At 55.1% G+C, this 12,299-nt stretch overlaps 2 protein-coding genes across 4 annotated transcripts; one reads left to right on the forward strand and one right to left on the reverse strand.

The window, feature by feature from the left end:
* Window positions 1-838: 838 nt before the first annotated feature.
* Window positions 839-4,572, forward strand: UBE2C (ubiquitin conjugating enzyme E2 C). Of its 3 annotated transcripts, none has more exons than XM_060619457.3 (6): window positions 839-1,010; window positions 1,566-1,593; window positions 2,362-2,448; window positions 3,477-3,681; window positions 3,797-3,856; window positions 4,322-4,572. In XM_060619457.3, exons 1-6 carry the CDS (start codon window positions 910-912, stop codon window positions 4,378-4,380), a joined length of 540 nt encoding a protein of 179 aa, XP_060475440.1. In that variant the 5' UTR covers window positions 839-909; the 3' UTR covers window positions 4,381-4,572. The 3 variants fall into 3 exon arrangements, with proteins under 3 accessions (XP_060475440.1, XP_060475449.1, XP_060475459.1); XM_060619466.3 differs by lacking the exon at window positions 839-1,010 and adding an exon at window positions 1,040-1,210; XM_060619476.3 differs by lacking the exon at window positions 839-1,010 and adding an exon at window positions 1,234-1,382.
* Window positions 4,573-9,183: 4,611 nt separating this feature from the next.
* TNNC2 (troponin C2, fast skeletal type) lies at window positions 9,184-11,895 on the reverse strand. The gene is made up of 6 exons (XM_060619482.2): window positions 11,787-11,895; window positions 10,315-10,366; window positions 10,036-10,179; window positions 9,829-9,943; window positions 9,524-9,660; window positions 9,184-9,358 (listed from the first exon to the last, which is right to left on the reverse strand). Exons 1-6 carry the CDS (start codon window positions 11,787-11,789, stop codon window positions 9,327-9,329), a joined length of 483 nt encoding a protein of 160 aa, XP_060475465.1. The 5' UTR covers window positions 11,790-11,895; the 3' UTR covers window positions 9,184-9,326.
* Window positions 11,896-12,299: the final 404 nt, after the last annotated feature.

Here is a 12,299-nt window from a genome sequence, read left to right on the forward strand (position 1 = left end):
ACCAAGGGCTCTAGAAGAAGGGGGCACAGGAAAAGATGACCAGCTACCCTCCCCCATTCCAGGTCAGACCCAGTGAAGTCCCACTGCCCCAGGCATTATCTGCTTTATGAGACGAGGCTGGGGACATCATGTGCTTTGTTAACCTTCCCTGTCTCTCTTATTTCTTCATCCCCTAAGGTATAGACGAAGTGCCAGAATGTGATGGCTGGCATCCATAGGGGTTGATGACAGACCAGAAAATGAGGAGAGGCTTTCATTACCCCCCCCCCCCCCCCCCCGTTTTACAGGTTAAGATACGAAATGTCGTGTCCGAGGTCCCAGAGGACGGTTGGAGAGGCAGCGTTATGAGCCCGTTTCTAAGAGTCTCCTGTTCTGGCCATCATTCCCCTCGCATGAGTTTTCAGAGGTGCCCGGGACATATAATAGATGGAGGACCAGGGGTTTCCGGGTTGAGGGAAGAAGTACCAACGTCAACGAGACCCGGACGCTCCCTTCCCCTGGGCGTAGGGATCCTGGCTGAGCGCGCCGGCCGTTCCCAGCCGCATCCCGGCGTTTGTCCTGGAAGGGTTCATCATCCCACGTGGACTTTTTCTTGGCCCTTTAATGGTCGGCGTTTTCCAAAGGCCACCAATCCGCTGCAGATCCGTTAGTTAATGGCGGCCTCTTCTACCAATCGTCGATCAGAAGTCTGTTCCTGCCGCCCAATAGTGGTACGCTGGAGGGTGGGTCTAGCAGTTGCGCAGTTACAGAGTGCTCTGGCGCTCCTCATTGGCTGGATCAAACCCAAGCGAGCCGATGATTGGCTGGTGCAGCCGGAGGGTTACAATTCAAACGCGGGCGGGCGGGCCCCCAGCCCTGCAGTTGCAGTTGTGCTCTCCGAGTTCCTGTCTCCCTCCCCGTGCCGCCCGGATGGCTTCCCAGAACCGCGACCCAGCCGCCGCCAGCGTCGCCGCCGCCCGCAAAGGAGCCGAGCCCAGCGGGGGCGCTGCCCGGGGCCCCGTGGGCAAGAGGTGAGCGGTATGGAGGTAACACTGGCCGTGCCCAGCACGCCCTGGGCCTTGGGGTCGAGACCTCGGACTTCCGGGCCCCCACCTCCTCCTTGAGCGGGCAGATACGGGGACAGGAGGGCACGCCGGGAGCTCGGGCCGCCCTGGGAGGGCCTCCCGAAGGAGGACGGAAGGGGGAGGCAGGCTGCCAGGATCCTCCGCGGGTAAGCCAAGATGAAAGTGTGACTGGGACCTTCGGTGACTTGGCGGGGGGCGGGGGGAGAGTGGGGACGGAAGTGGGTGGAAATTGGGACCCGGCACGGGGAGAGACGTCAGAGAAGCTGAGGGAGTGAAGAACAAGCCAGACCGCCCTGCGGGAGCCTGGAATTAGGAAGGGTGAGGACTCACTGGGACCCTCCTATGGAAGTGGAAATGAGTGTGCCCCCGCTGAAGTCTGACCTCGGGGTAGGGGAAGCCTCCATGACAGCTCCTGCAGAGAGATTGGGGTGGGGGGAGAAGCACCGCCTGGAGCCCTGGCTCCTCCAGACTCCCAGATGACTCCCAGCACTCATTTTGCAGGCTACAGCAGGAGCTGATGACCCTTATGGTGAGTGACTACGTGCCCAGACCCCCCAACCAGTTCTTCCACCCTCCACCTCCCACTCACCTCCGCTAATCAGCGACTTTCGTACATCAGGTTCTTTGCTAGACATAGTGCAGGGGATTAAAACACGAGTCCAGTTGGCGCCCTTCTGGGAAGAAGTTCATATACCCCACCTACACCTTTCCTTCCAGCAGTGTCTACTCCCCATCCCACCTCCACCCCCACCATGAAGTTCTCTCTAAAATACAGTTCCCTGAAACCATACAAGGCTTTCCCTCTATCCTGCCTGGTCCTACTTCCTTGCCTGGAGATTTACCCATACCCTGCTCTCCACCCTTAATATTCTTAATCCTGTCATACTTTGAAATGCTTCTTCCCAGATGACCTTGTCTGCATTAACCCTGAATATCAACTCAAATCCTTCAGTGCCCCTATGTAAATCTACCTAGTCTGTGAATGATCTGGAGGCTTTGTGTGTAACCAGCACTCACTGGCATGCTCAGTTGAATTCCCAGCATCCAACAAGATTGGAGGTACAGAGCTCCCTTCTGCTTCTCTGCATAACCCCTCTCTCCTTAACATACCCAGTACCCCTCCCCAAAGGGGAAGGTTCAGCCCCCAAGAACTGAATCGCTTCCCCAGAAAAGCCTGTCAATTTGGTCTGGTTGCTTTATTTCGGATCAAAATGTGATGCGCTTCAGAGGAAGGAGTTCACCCACTGACCCCTAAAAGTGTAGTCTGCAGCCCAGCAGGTGTTGTTTCTTCCCCCAGATGTCTGGTGACAAAGGAATTTCTGCCTTCCCTGAATCCGACAACCTTTTCAAATGGGTGGGGACCATCCATGGAGCAGCTGGCACAGTAAGTGTAGGGTTGAGGTCGGTGAGTGTGACTTGGCTGGGTCTGGGGAGAGGTAGGAGGAGAAATCCAAGTGCAGGTCAGCTTCAAGTCTTCAGCCTGGCAGGACGTTCCCCTGCCAGGACCTCGTGCTGGCCTATGGCCTTGTGCTCTGAGCCTATGGCCTCGTCTCTCCCTCTGTACAGTAAGAGGTTGGGTTTAAAGCAGGGCTTCCCATCTTAAGTGCCTACAGGGGGCCAGACAAAAAGGAGAATGGAGGGTACATGAGGACTTTGGCCGATGAAAGGGCTCAAGTAAGTCCCAAGATGGCAGCTTGCCATTGCTGCACGTCTGGGTTTTGGTTGGTGGGTTTTGGGGTATTTTATTTTTAATTTTTTTTTAATGTTTATTTACTTTTGAGAGAGACAGAGACAGAATGCGAATGGGTTAGGGGCAGAGAGAGAGGGAGACACAGAATCGGAAGCAGGCTCCAGGCCCTGAGCTGTCAGCACAGAGCCCAGTGCAGGGCTCAAACTCACAAACTGCAAGTTCATGACCTGAGCCAAAGTCAGACGCTTAACCGACTGAGCCACCCAGGTGCCCTGCTCCACATCTGGTTTACGATTAGTCAGAAATCCACGAGTGCCTGGCTGGCTCAGTCAGTGTAACGTGCAACTCTTGATCTTGGGGTTGTGTCTATACCCACGTTGGGTATAGAGATTACGTAAAAATAAAATCTTTTAAAAAATAAAAAAATCTGGGTATATGTCTAAAACATCCTGGTTTTTACATGTTAGTATCTAATGTTATAACTGACTAAAGCACAGCTGTGGTAACCCTCAGGATGCCAGTTTACGCCCCTTATCTGTAGGATAAGGATCACTGATGTCCCTGCCAGATATGCGAGAAAGAACCAGAGCCATTGCAACACTTTGTCTTTTGTCAAGTCCCAGATAAACCCAAAGGTCCTAGCAAGCCCCTTTTTGGGGCTTGGGTTGGGCTGTGAGGCTCAGGGTGGGAGGTGTACTCCCCACCTGTTTCTCCGATGCCAGGTATACGAGGACCTGAGGTATAAACTCTCCCTGGAGTTCCCCAGTGGCTACCCTTACAATGCGCCCACGGTCAAGTTCCTCACGCCCTGCTACCACCCCAACGTGGACACCCAGGGTAACATCTGCTTGGACATCCTGAAGGACAAGTGGTCTGCCTTGTATGATGTCAGGACCATCCTGCTGTCCATCCAGAGCCTGCTAGGAGGTGACTTCTGAGACCAGCCCGTCCCCTGAACCCGGGAACCTGTCAGGCCTCCCGGGATTCCCCCAGGCCAGCCTCTTCTACCCCTACTGATCATTCTCTTTCTCTCCGTCCACAGAACCTAACATCGATAGCCCTTTGAACACACATGCTGCTGAGCTCTGGAAAAACCCCACAGGTGGGTCCTCCATCCTTTCCCGGCACCGGGTGATCCCTCCCCAGCCTTCAAAGGCTCCCTCACACAGAAGGATCTTGGTGACTTGGGACTGTGTCCTGAGGACTGGGTTGGGAGTGGATGTCAACCTAGGGAATCCACTTCTGCCTCTGCCTTGGTGTTTTCTGATTTGCTTGTTTGCTATAAAAATCAGGAAACTCTTCCCACGTTAATGTAGGTTGAGGGGCTTTTTAAGTAGAAGGCAAAGCTTTGTGCAAACGATTTGCTCACTGAGGCCCCCCCAGTCACCTCCCCAGCCTCACTGGAAGCAGAACCCCTCCCCAAGACCTGACTGGGTGGGCAGCAAAAGGGACTCTGTTGTGCTAAGAAATCCTCTCCGGCTCCCCAGATTTTGTATCCTTGATTGCCCTCATGTGCATCTTAACCCCCGTCCCCACCACTCCCTGATACCTGCCTGTTCTCTTCCAGCATTCAAGAAGTATCTGCAAGAAACCTACTCAAAGCAGGTCTCCAGCCAAGAACCCTGACTGTCTAGCCTCTTTCCTTGTGTTGTCTTTTTATTTTCTCCTTAGACGGTCTGTCCTTTCCTTCATTTCTGCCTAGGACTCTGTATCTTAAACTGTGGTGTTATTTTTGTTTTATTTCTGTTTTTTAAATTAAGTGTCTGGTTGAGCCCTTGTGATGAATATATTAAATAAATACATTGGTTGGTTTTTTTTTTTTTTTTTTTTTTTTTTTTTTGGTTTTTTTGTACAAGTTGCCTTGTAATTTCCTCAGGGTTGGGAGTGTTCAGCATGGGTGGAGTAGGGTCCAGGCCCTTGCCCTGCTCCTCTCCAGGGACTAGAAGCAGCTGAGAGGCTGTGTGGCTGCGCAGGGGTGATGAGGACTCGTTCCTCTATGAGCTTAGTCATTTCATGACTGCATCTGATTCCTCACCTATAAGATGGGTCTCACAAAATGCCTCTGTAGAGTTGTGACATGAACCAGGGACGTCAGTGGACTCTGGAGCTGCCCAGCTGAGTTACAGATGAGGCTGAATCAGAAAGCGGGTACGGGGGCGCCTGGGTGGCTCAGTCGGTGAAGCGTCTGACTTCAGCTCAGGTCATGATCTCGTGGTCCGTGAGTTTGAGCCCAGCGTCGGGCTCTGCTGACAGCTCAGAGCCTGGAGCCAGTTTCAGATTCTGTGTCTCCCTCTCTCTGACCCTCCCCCATTCATGCTCTGTCTCTCTCTGTCTCAAAAATAAATCTTAAAAAATTTTAAGAAGAAAGCGTGTACGTGCACACGTGCGCACAGGAGGGGGTTGGGAGGTGAGGACCAGCCACCTTTTATGACGGGATGTTCTGGTCCTGAAAAAGGAAAAAGAAAGCACTCAGCTCACCCTAAGCAGGCCTGGGGTCTGGGAGACAGCCGGGGAATGCCTCTTCCCGGGCAGAGACCTCAGGACAGCTCCCGACTCCCCCCTTGCCCCAGGCCCCCCATGCCCCCACTCACATTCACCCACTCATCACCAGCGATTCCTCCCGCTCCTGTACCCACTGGCCCAGGCCCCCAGCCACTAGGCCCTCTCCACTGGCTTGCCACAGGCCCCAGCCTTTGGGGCCCTGAGAGGAAACTCCTGTGCTGACCAGTTGGGGTCTGGGCAGGGGGAGAGGTGGAGTAAGGTGATGGCCCCAGCCCAGGTACTGCAGGAAAATCTCCAACGTGGACCAACACAGCAGCAAGATGCCCTCCAACACCGCCTGGGTCTTGGCCTCACCCAGCTCTGCCAGCAGCTGACTGTCAGCAGCAGCGGAAGGCATCAGGAAGGTTCTCACTTTTCTCTTATTCCTGCCAGCCCAGGCTCCTTCCCTACTCTGTGCCCCCACGGAGCAGGCAGGTGAGAAGTGGCCTGTGGATCTGGGATGGGATTTGGCTGACACTGTGTGGCTAGCTCTCCCGGCAGTGCTGCCCAATCGGATGTGCAGAGAAGTCTGCCTGGGGTCTACCTCCAGTGCAGATGTTGATTCAGTGGGTCTGTGTGGGGCCTGAGGATCTGCATTCCTCCCGAAGTTGAAGATGAGCTGAGCGGTGTTCTCAAGGCGTGGCCCTTCCACCTGGAACTTGTTAGAAATGCAAATTCTTGGCCCCAACAAGCTCTCCGGGATTCTGAGGCTCTCTCAACTTTGAAAATACGTGACTAGAGGATGTCTAAGAAGACAGCTCAGAAAGTAGCACTGAGATGATCCTTACTAAATGCTGGCCAAGGCGGGTATATTTTTTTGTCTGCATTAGGAGGCTTCTCCACGTGGTCCTTGATCCAATTCTTGGGCCACCCAGATGGCCACATGGCCTGCCTTGTGTCAGTCACAGGGGTGGCCTATAGCTCAGAACCAATCAGAGTGTTCCTTAGAATTAATCCCTGGGAGAAAGTAAACTGATTTTACTAATAGGGTTGCTTAAAAGAGGAGGGAGTCCGGGCAGCTGGTGCAGACAATTGCAGATGGGAGAAAGCCAAGCAGAGACCAGTAGCTGGGAGATGGAGGTGACACTGAGACTGGCCTCCAGCTGACACCTCAGCATCCCAGTTTCATGAGCCAGCAAATCCCTTTTTAGTTTAAGTCCATTTGATTTAGGTTTCTGGCACTTGCAACAAGACGGAGAAGGTATTGTTCCCATTCGCCCCATACCATTACTGAGCGCCTGCAGTACAAGCCCTATGCTTGGGGCTGGGGATCAAGCAGGGGAAAAAACACAGTCCTGTCCTCAGAGGCTGAAGGTCAGGGGGCAGACAGGCAGGTCAGTGGGGGTTGAATAAGTGCCATAAGAGTGGTGGTTAGGAGCTCAGGCCTCACAGGCAGAACAATCGTTAGAATCCCCACACCCCTCCCTGTTACTTGGGTACATTTAGACTAAGCCACTCCGTAAAATGGCAATATTAGTAGCTACCTCATAGGACAGACAGACCTTAGAGTAGTGCCTGGCATGTGGTAAGCCCTCCTTAGATGTTGGGTACTATGAGAGCTCAGAGGTGGGGCACCTAACAAAGACGAGGAGAGTCAAGGAGGGCTTTCTGGAGAATGGACTGGGCCATGAGGGAGGGATAAGGAAGGGAGCACACTCCTTGGATAGCAAGAAGTTCAGCAGTATGGAATAGTGGCATAGTGGCATGGACGTCAGGTCGCAAAGGGCTTGTAAGGCCTTTAAATTAAAGGCCTTTACCGAGAAGGTTCTGGGGCACCTGGGTGGCTCAGTCAGTTAAGCGACTGACTCTTGGTTTCAGCTCAGGTCATTATCTTATGGTTCATGAGTTCGAGCCCCACGCCAGACTCTGCTGATAGCATGGAGCCTGCTTGGGATTCTCTCTCTCTGCCCCTCCTGCTCTCAGTCCTCTCTCTCACTCTCTCTCTCTCAAAATAAATAAACTTTAAAAAAGTAAAAATAATAAAATACAGGGGCTTTACCTTGAGGCACCTAATAAAGCCTTGAGTAGGATTTGGTGTCAGAAAGCTGCTTCTGGCAGCCTTGAGGGGAGGGAACGGCCAGGAGGTTAACTACTGTTCTGAGTCACAACACTGAGCGGGCTCAGAGAGGACGGATAAAAGAGTAAGGAGACAGAAGGAAAGCAGCAGACCAGAGCAAACCGCGGATGGGAAGGCGGCTCCAGAACTCCAGGGTGCCATCTCTGAGATGGGGAATTTATCAGATTAGAGCAGGACGGGTGTGAAGTTCTAAGGGCAGCTAGGGAGAACTGTCCACAGGCAGGTGGTGCCACAGTTAAGAGCCTTGCTCCTGTTTCCACATGTGTGTGCCCGGGTACGTCACCACCTTCCTCCGCTGTAAAACGGACAGAACAGCCTCTGCCTGCCTCTAGGGTTATGTGCATCAATCAGGCCCGCAAGGCACAGCACACAGCAAGCGGTCCTGGTGATGAGTGCTGACCCCGGCTGGAAATAGAAACTGGGAAACATGAATGCCTCAGAAAGGGGAGCCAAGAACACGAAGGAACTGGAAAGGGAGGACTGTAGCGATGAATAACCGCACCAGTCAGGGTTTCAACGTGGTAGTAGTGACATTAATAACAGCGTTAGTGGGGCTCCTGGGTGGCTCGGTCGGGTTAAGCGTCTGACTCTGGCTCAGGTCAGAATCTCACCGTTTGAGAGTTCGAGCCCCACGTTGGGCTCTCGAATGTACTTATTTGTTCAAATAAACATTTAAAAATAATAACAGCATTAGTACGTGTCACACTCTGTTCTAAGCGCTCTGCACTAACAAACTAACTTGTTCTCACAACCCTGCAAGGTTGTGATAATTCTCATTATCCCCATTTTACAGAGTAGGAAACTGAATTACAGAGTGGTTTGTCATGGCAGTGAGGGTTCGAACTCATTCAGAGGCACCCTGCCTCTAAAGCTAAGGCACCACTGCGCGGCATTAGCTTTGACCTGCTGCCTGCTGTGATCGAGTCGTGCACAAAGAGTTACAGAAGCCAGAGCACAGCCAGTGGGAGAAGGGATCAAGGGAGAAGGTGGTATCTGAGCTGGGTCCTGGTATCTTTGACGTGGTATCTGAGCTGGGCTGAGAAACTTGCCAGGCTTTTTAGAGGAGGAAGGGCATTCCAAGGAGGGAGAAGGCAGGAGCAAAAGCCAGAAGGCTTGAAAGTGCACTCCCACTGTCCAGGGCAGGAGTGACAAATCGCCCAGCGTGACTGGAGCCCAGAGGGGAGGGAAGGAGGGGAAAGGAATTTGGATTGGATTCTAGAAGCAATGGGGAGCCTTGAAGGTCTTTCAACGGGGGAGGAGCAAGGTCAGATTTCTTTTGGCTCCATCGTGCTGACGGCCGTGTGTTGAGCCCATTGGCAGGGGCTGGAGGCAGGGGTCCAGGGTGGAGACGAAGACGTCAGAACAGACGAAGTAGAAAAAGTCAAGCAGGAACGAATGCTGCCTGGAACGGAGGGATACTCCCCTTTCCCTCCCCAGCCCGGCAGTCTGCACCAAAGACCCAAAAAGGCTCCAGAAAGGAGGGACGGTAGGGAAGGAAAGGGGCCTCGGTCGCCTGCGGCGCCCTCACCCTACCCCCATCCCGGGCACCCTCACTCACCCCGATAGCCCCAAGGCCCCGGCCACCCTCCTCCAGCGCCAGGCGCCACCGCAGCCCGTCGGCCGAGCTGCCCACGCCCAGCGCCAGCTACCAGGAGCCGGCCGGGAAGCTGACCAGCGCGTCGGCGCGTCAGGCAACTCGGGTCGCCCCTCCTCGGATCCCAAGTGCGCTCGGCTGGCGCCCTGGGCCACGGCCCAGCCCGGCGGGCCATGACACCCACTCCCCTGCTCCTCCCCTCACTCAGGCTACGTGCTTCTCAGCGTCTGTTTTTATTCTTTCTGGACACAGAGCCAGCAGGGGCCGCGCCTCCCTCCCGGGGCGGAGAGTGGGACGGGGCGGGGTGGCACCGCCCGGGCCCGAGGGACGCGCGGTCGGGGCGGGGGAGAAGCCGACTTCTTACTGCACGCCTTCCATCATCTTCAGGAACTCTGCGGGGAAGGAGAGGGGGAGGAAATCTTGCACAAAACCGCCGAGAGCTCCCCACCCTGCCCACAAAGCCAAGGACGTTCATGTGGGTGCCACGCCCCGGACGTTCCCGCGTGGCGCGCCCCCCGGCCCCCGGCCCACCGCCACCAAGCTCTCGCGGCCCTCACCGTCGAAGTCAATGCGGCCGTCGTTGTTCTTGTCACCGTCTTTCATCAGGGATTCGATCTCCTCGTCCGTCACGTGCTCCCCGGAGGCCCTGAAAATCTCAGCCAGCTCTTCCGCATCGATGTAGCCGTCTGCGTTCCTTTGGAGCGAAGGGACAGCGTAGGGCTCAGGACAGGCAGGGGCGAGCTGCCCTGGCCACGTCGACGCCTCCCCTCCCTCACCGCCACCCCACTCCGAGGACGTAAGTGCCCGGCCGGCCAGACTCGCCCAGCCCAGCGCCTTCTCGGCTCCCAGGCCCCCAGTGCACCTGTCGAAGATGCGGAAACACTCGGCCAGCTCCTCCTCGCTCTTCCCCTTCGCATCCTCTTTCATCTGGCGCACCATCATGACCAAGAACTCCTCGAAGTCGATGGTGCCGCTGCCTGTGGGGAGCAGGTGGTGAGTGAGCCTGAGCCCTGGATGCCCACCTCTCCCGCCACCGTCCCAGCCCTGCCTTGGAGGGCCAGCAGCTCACCGTCCTCGTCCACCTCCTCGATGATGGCATCCAGCTCCTCTTTGGTGGGTGTCTGGCCCAGCATCCTCATCACCGTGCCCAACTCCTTGACGCTGATGTCCCCGCCACCGTCAGCGTCAAACATGTCGAAGGCGGCCTTGAACTCTGCCGGAGGAACGAGGCAGAAGACCGAAGTGGGGCTGCCTGGACTGTCAGCCTCACACCTTGTCTCCCACCCTGTTCCAACACCGTTGCCCAGCACACATCCCCCCAACAGCCCGCCCGCCCACCTGCACTCACCAGCGATCATCTCCTCGCTGAGGTAGGACCGGGCCTCTGCCTGCTGGTCCGTCTGCAGAAGACGCAGAGTCAGAGAGAAGAAGGGGCAGACCCCCGAGCTCATTCTTGTCTCAACCCCATTCTCTTTAACCCCCTTCTGTCAGTGCCCTTTGGTCTTCCAGAAGAACAAGGCCAAACTAGCAACACCTTCTGCATGTTCTCACAGCACCTGGCCCCAGTTATGAAGGGCTAGGGAGAAAACGGATTACGCCCAAGGTCTTCAAACTTGCCAGTCAGATGCCAGGTCAGGAATCCCTAACCCACTAACCTTGGGCAAGTCACTTATTGTAACTTTATCTCTTCTCAGCAGCTTCTCAGAGATGAGATAGCATTGGGGGTGTGAGAGGGTTTTGTAAAGTGCCAGCACTGTTCCAGCATGATTTCCCACTTTTCCCTAGCTCCTGACAGAGGCTGGCACTGTAATAGGTGCTCAATAAATGTATGTTCTCAAATAAACAATAATACAACGCAAAGTCGCTGAGCACCTACTAAGTGCCCATCAGGCCAAAGACTAGGCACTGAAACCAAGAAGATTCAGACACAGCATCCCTCCCCTCCAAGAACTTGCGGAGATGGAGATTTTAAGCTTCCTTCTTATCATTCAGTCATCGGAGTAAATACCACTCATGCTGGGCCGAATATAATGGGGGCCTTGTGGAGGTGAAAGTAAGATTTCGAGAGAGGGGATCTGGCCACATGCAAGCCAAGCCAACTGGCTATGGGGCTTTGGACTGAGGCTGGTGAGGAGGAGGGGCTGAGGTGGCCAAGGTGTTCTTTGGCGGGCTGGCTGATGCCTTCCTCCTTGCCCCCCCCCCTCCTCCCTCCTCCTTGTCCATGCAGGAGAGTCGGCTATTTTTAGTCTGGCGTGGGCCACAGCAGCTGTCCTCCAGGGTCTAGTTACCCCTTGAAGTGAAGTGGGGTGGGGGACCTCAGCTGACATGACAGCCCCAGATTAGAACCCCCCTCTGAGAGGCTGGGGTCTGTCCTCTTCTGCCCCTTCTCCTCACCCTTGAAGCTCTTGGACTTGAGACCCTGCAGACCTCCCCTCTTCCAGAAGAGTCTTCTCTCACTGGCAGTAGGAAGGTTTGGCAAGACTTCTAGCCCACCCCTGCCACTGGCTCACTGGGTGACTCGCTCTGGCCCTCGGAGTCCCCACCATGAGAGAGACAAGCTAGGACCCCCTCACACTTCCATGACCAACACTGCCAAAGCCTCACGTCTGCAGGGAGTTGGCAATACCCCCAGCCCTCCCCTTTCTAGAGAAGTCCAAGGGCTTCTTCCCCAGGCTTCCTTCTAGACACCCAGGCTCCAGGAACCTTCACGGTCCATCTTCAAACATCCAATTACTGAACTACAGAGCACCCAGATCTGGCCTGGGAGAGGTCCAGAGGTGCTCCAGCAAGCAAAGGGCTGAAGTCCTTTCTTGTCCTTACCATGGTTGCTAGTCACAGGGCCTCCTCTGCTGTAGGTCACCGCCTCAGACACTCCACCACCCAAAGTTGCCCTGGCCTGCTCCAGCCCCTAGGATTTGTAGGGGCTCCCTCCCCTCCCACCTCCCTGCTCCCCAGGACTGACTGCCCCAGCCAATCAGATCCTGGGGTCAGTGAGTGCCTCCCCCCCCAACCCCCGCCCCATCCCAGAGTCCTAGCCCATTACCTAATTTAGCCAAGGGCCCTTGCAGAGAAATTTAAGCCTCTGAGCAGGTGGCAGGCCTTGATGTCCTAGATTCTTGGGAGGAGAACCCGCCCCGCTCACCGCCTTAGCAAGCCCCTGCTCAAGAATCATGTTTGCTCCAAGATGGGTAAGGGCAATCAGAAGACAGACAAGTGAGGCAGCAAGGTAGACTGGGAAGAGAACAAAACTTGAAGTCTAAAACCCAAGATCCAAATCCTGTCTCTGCAAGCCATGCACTCTTAGGCAGGTGACGATGCCACTCTGAGCTTCAG

This window comes from Panthera onca, chromosome A3 (assembly GCF_046562875.1).
Source record: "Panthera onca isolate mPanOnc1 chromosome A3, mPanOnc1 haplotype 2, whole genome shotgun sequence".
In the NCBI taxonomy this organism is placed as follows: domain Eukaryota; kingdom Metazoa; phylum Chordata; class Mammalia; order Carnivora; family Felidae; genus Panthera; species Panthera onca.

Coding starts and splice junctions, on each gene's coding strand:
- UBE2C (XM_060619457.3), top strand. CDS start 910: ATGGCTTCCCAGAACCGCGACCCAGCCGCCGCCAGCGTCGCCGCCGCC. Junction 1,011..1,565: donor CGGGGCCCCGTGGGCAAGAG/GTGAGCGGTATG, acceptor CTCATTTTGCAG/GCTACAGCAGGAGCTGATGA. Junction 3,857..4,321: donor GCTCTGGAAAAACCCCACAG/GTGGGTCCTCCA, acceptor GTTCTCTTCCAG/CATTCAAGAAGTATCTGCAA.
- TNNC2 (XM_060619482.2), bottom strand. Junction 10,180..10,314: donor CAGCGAGGAGATGATCGCTG/GTGAGTGCAGGT, acceptor TTCCTCCGGCAG/AGTTCAAGGCCGCCTTCGAC. Junction 9,661..9,828: donor TGTTTCCGCATCTTCGACAG/GTGCACTGGGGG, acceptor TTCGCTCCAAAG/GAACGCAGACGGCTACATCG.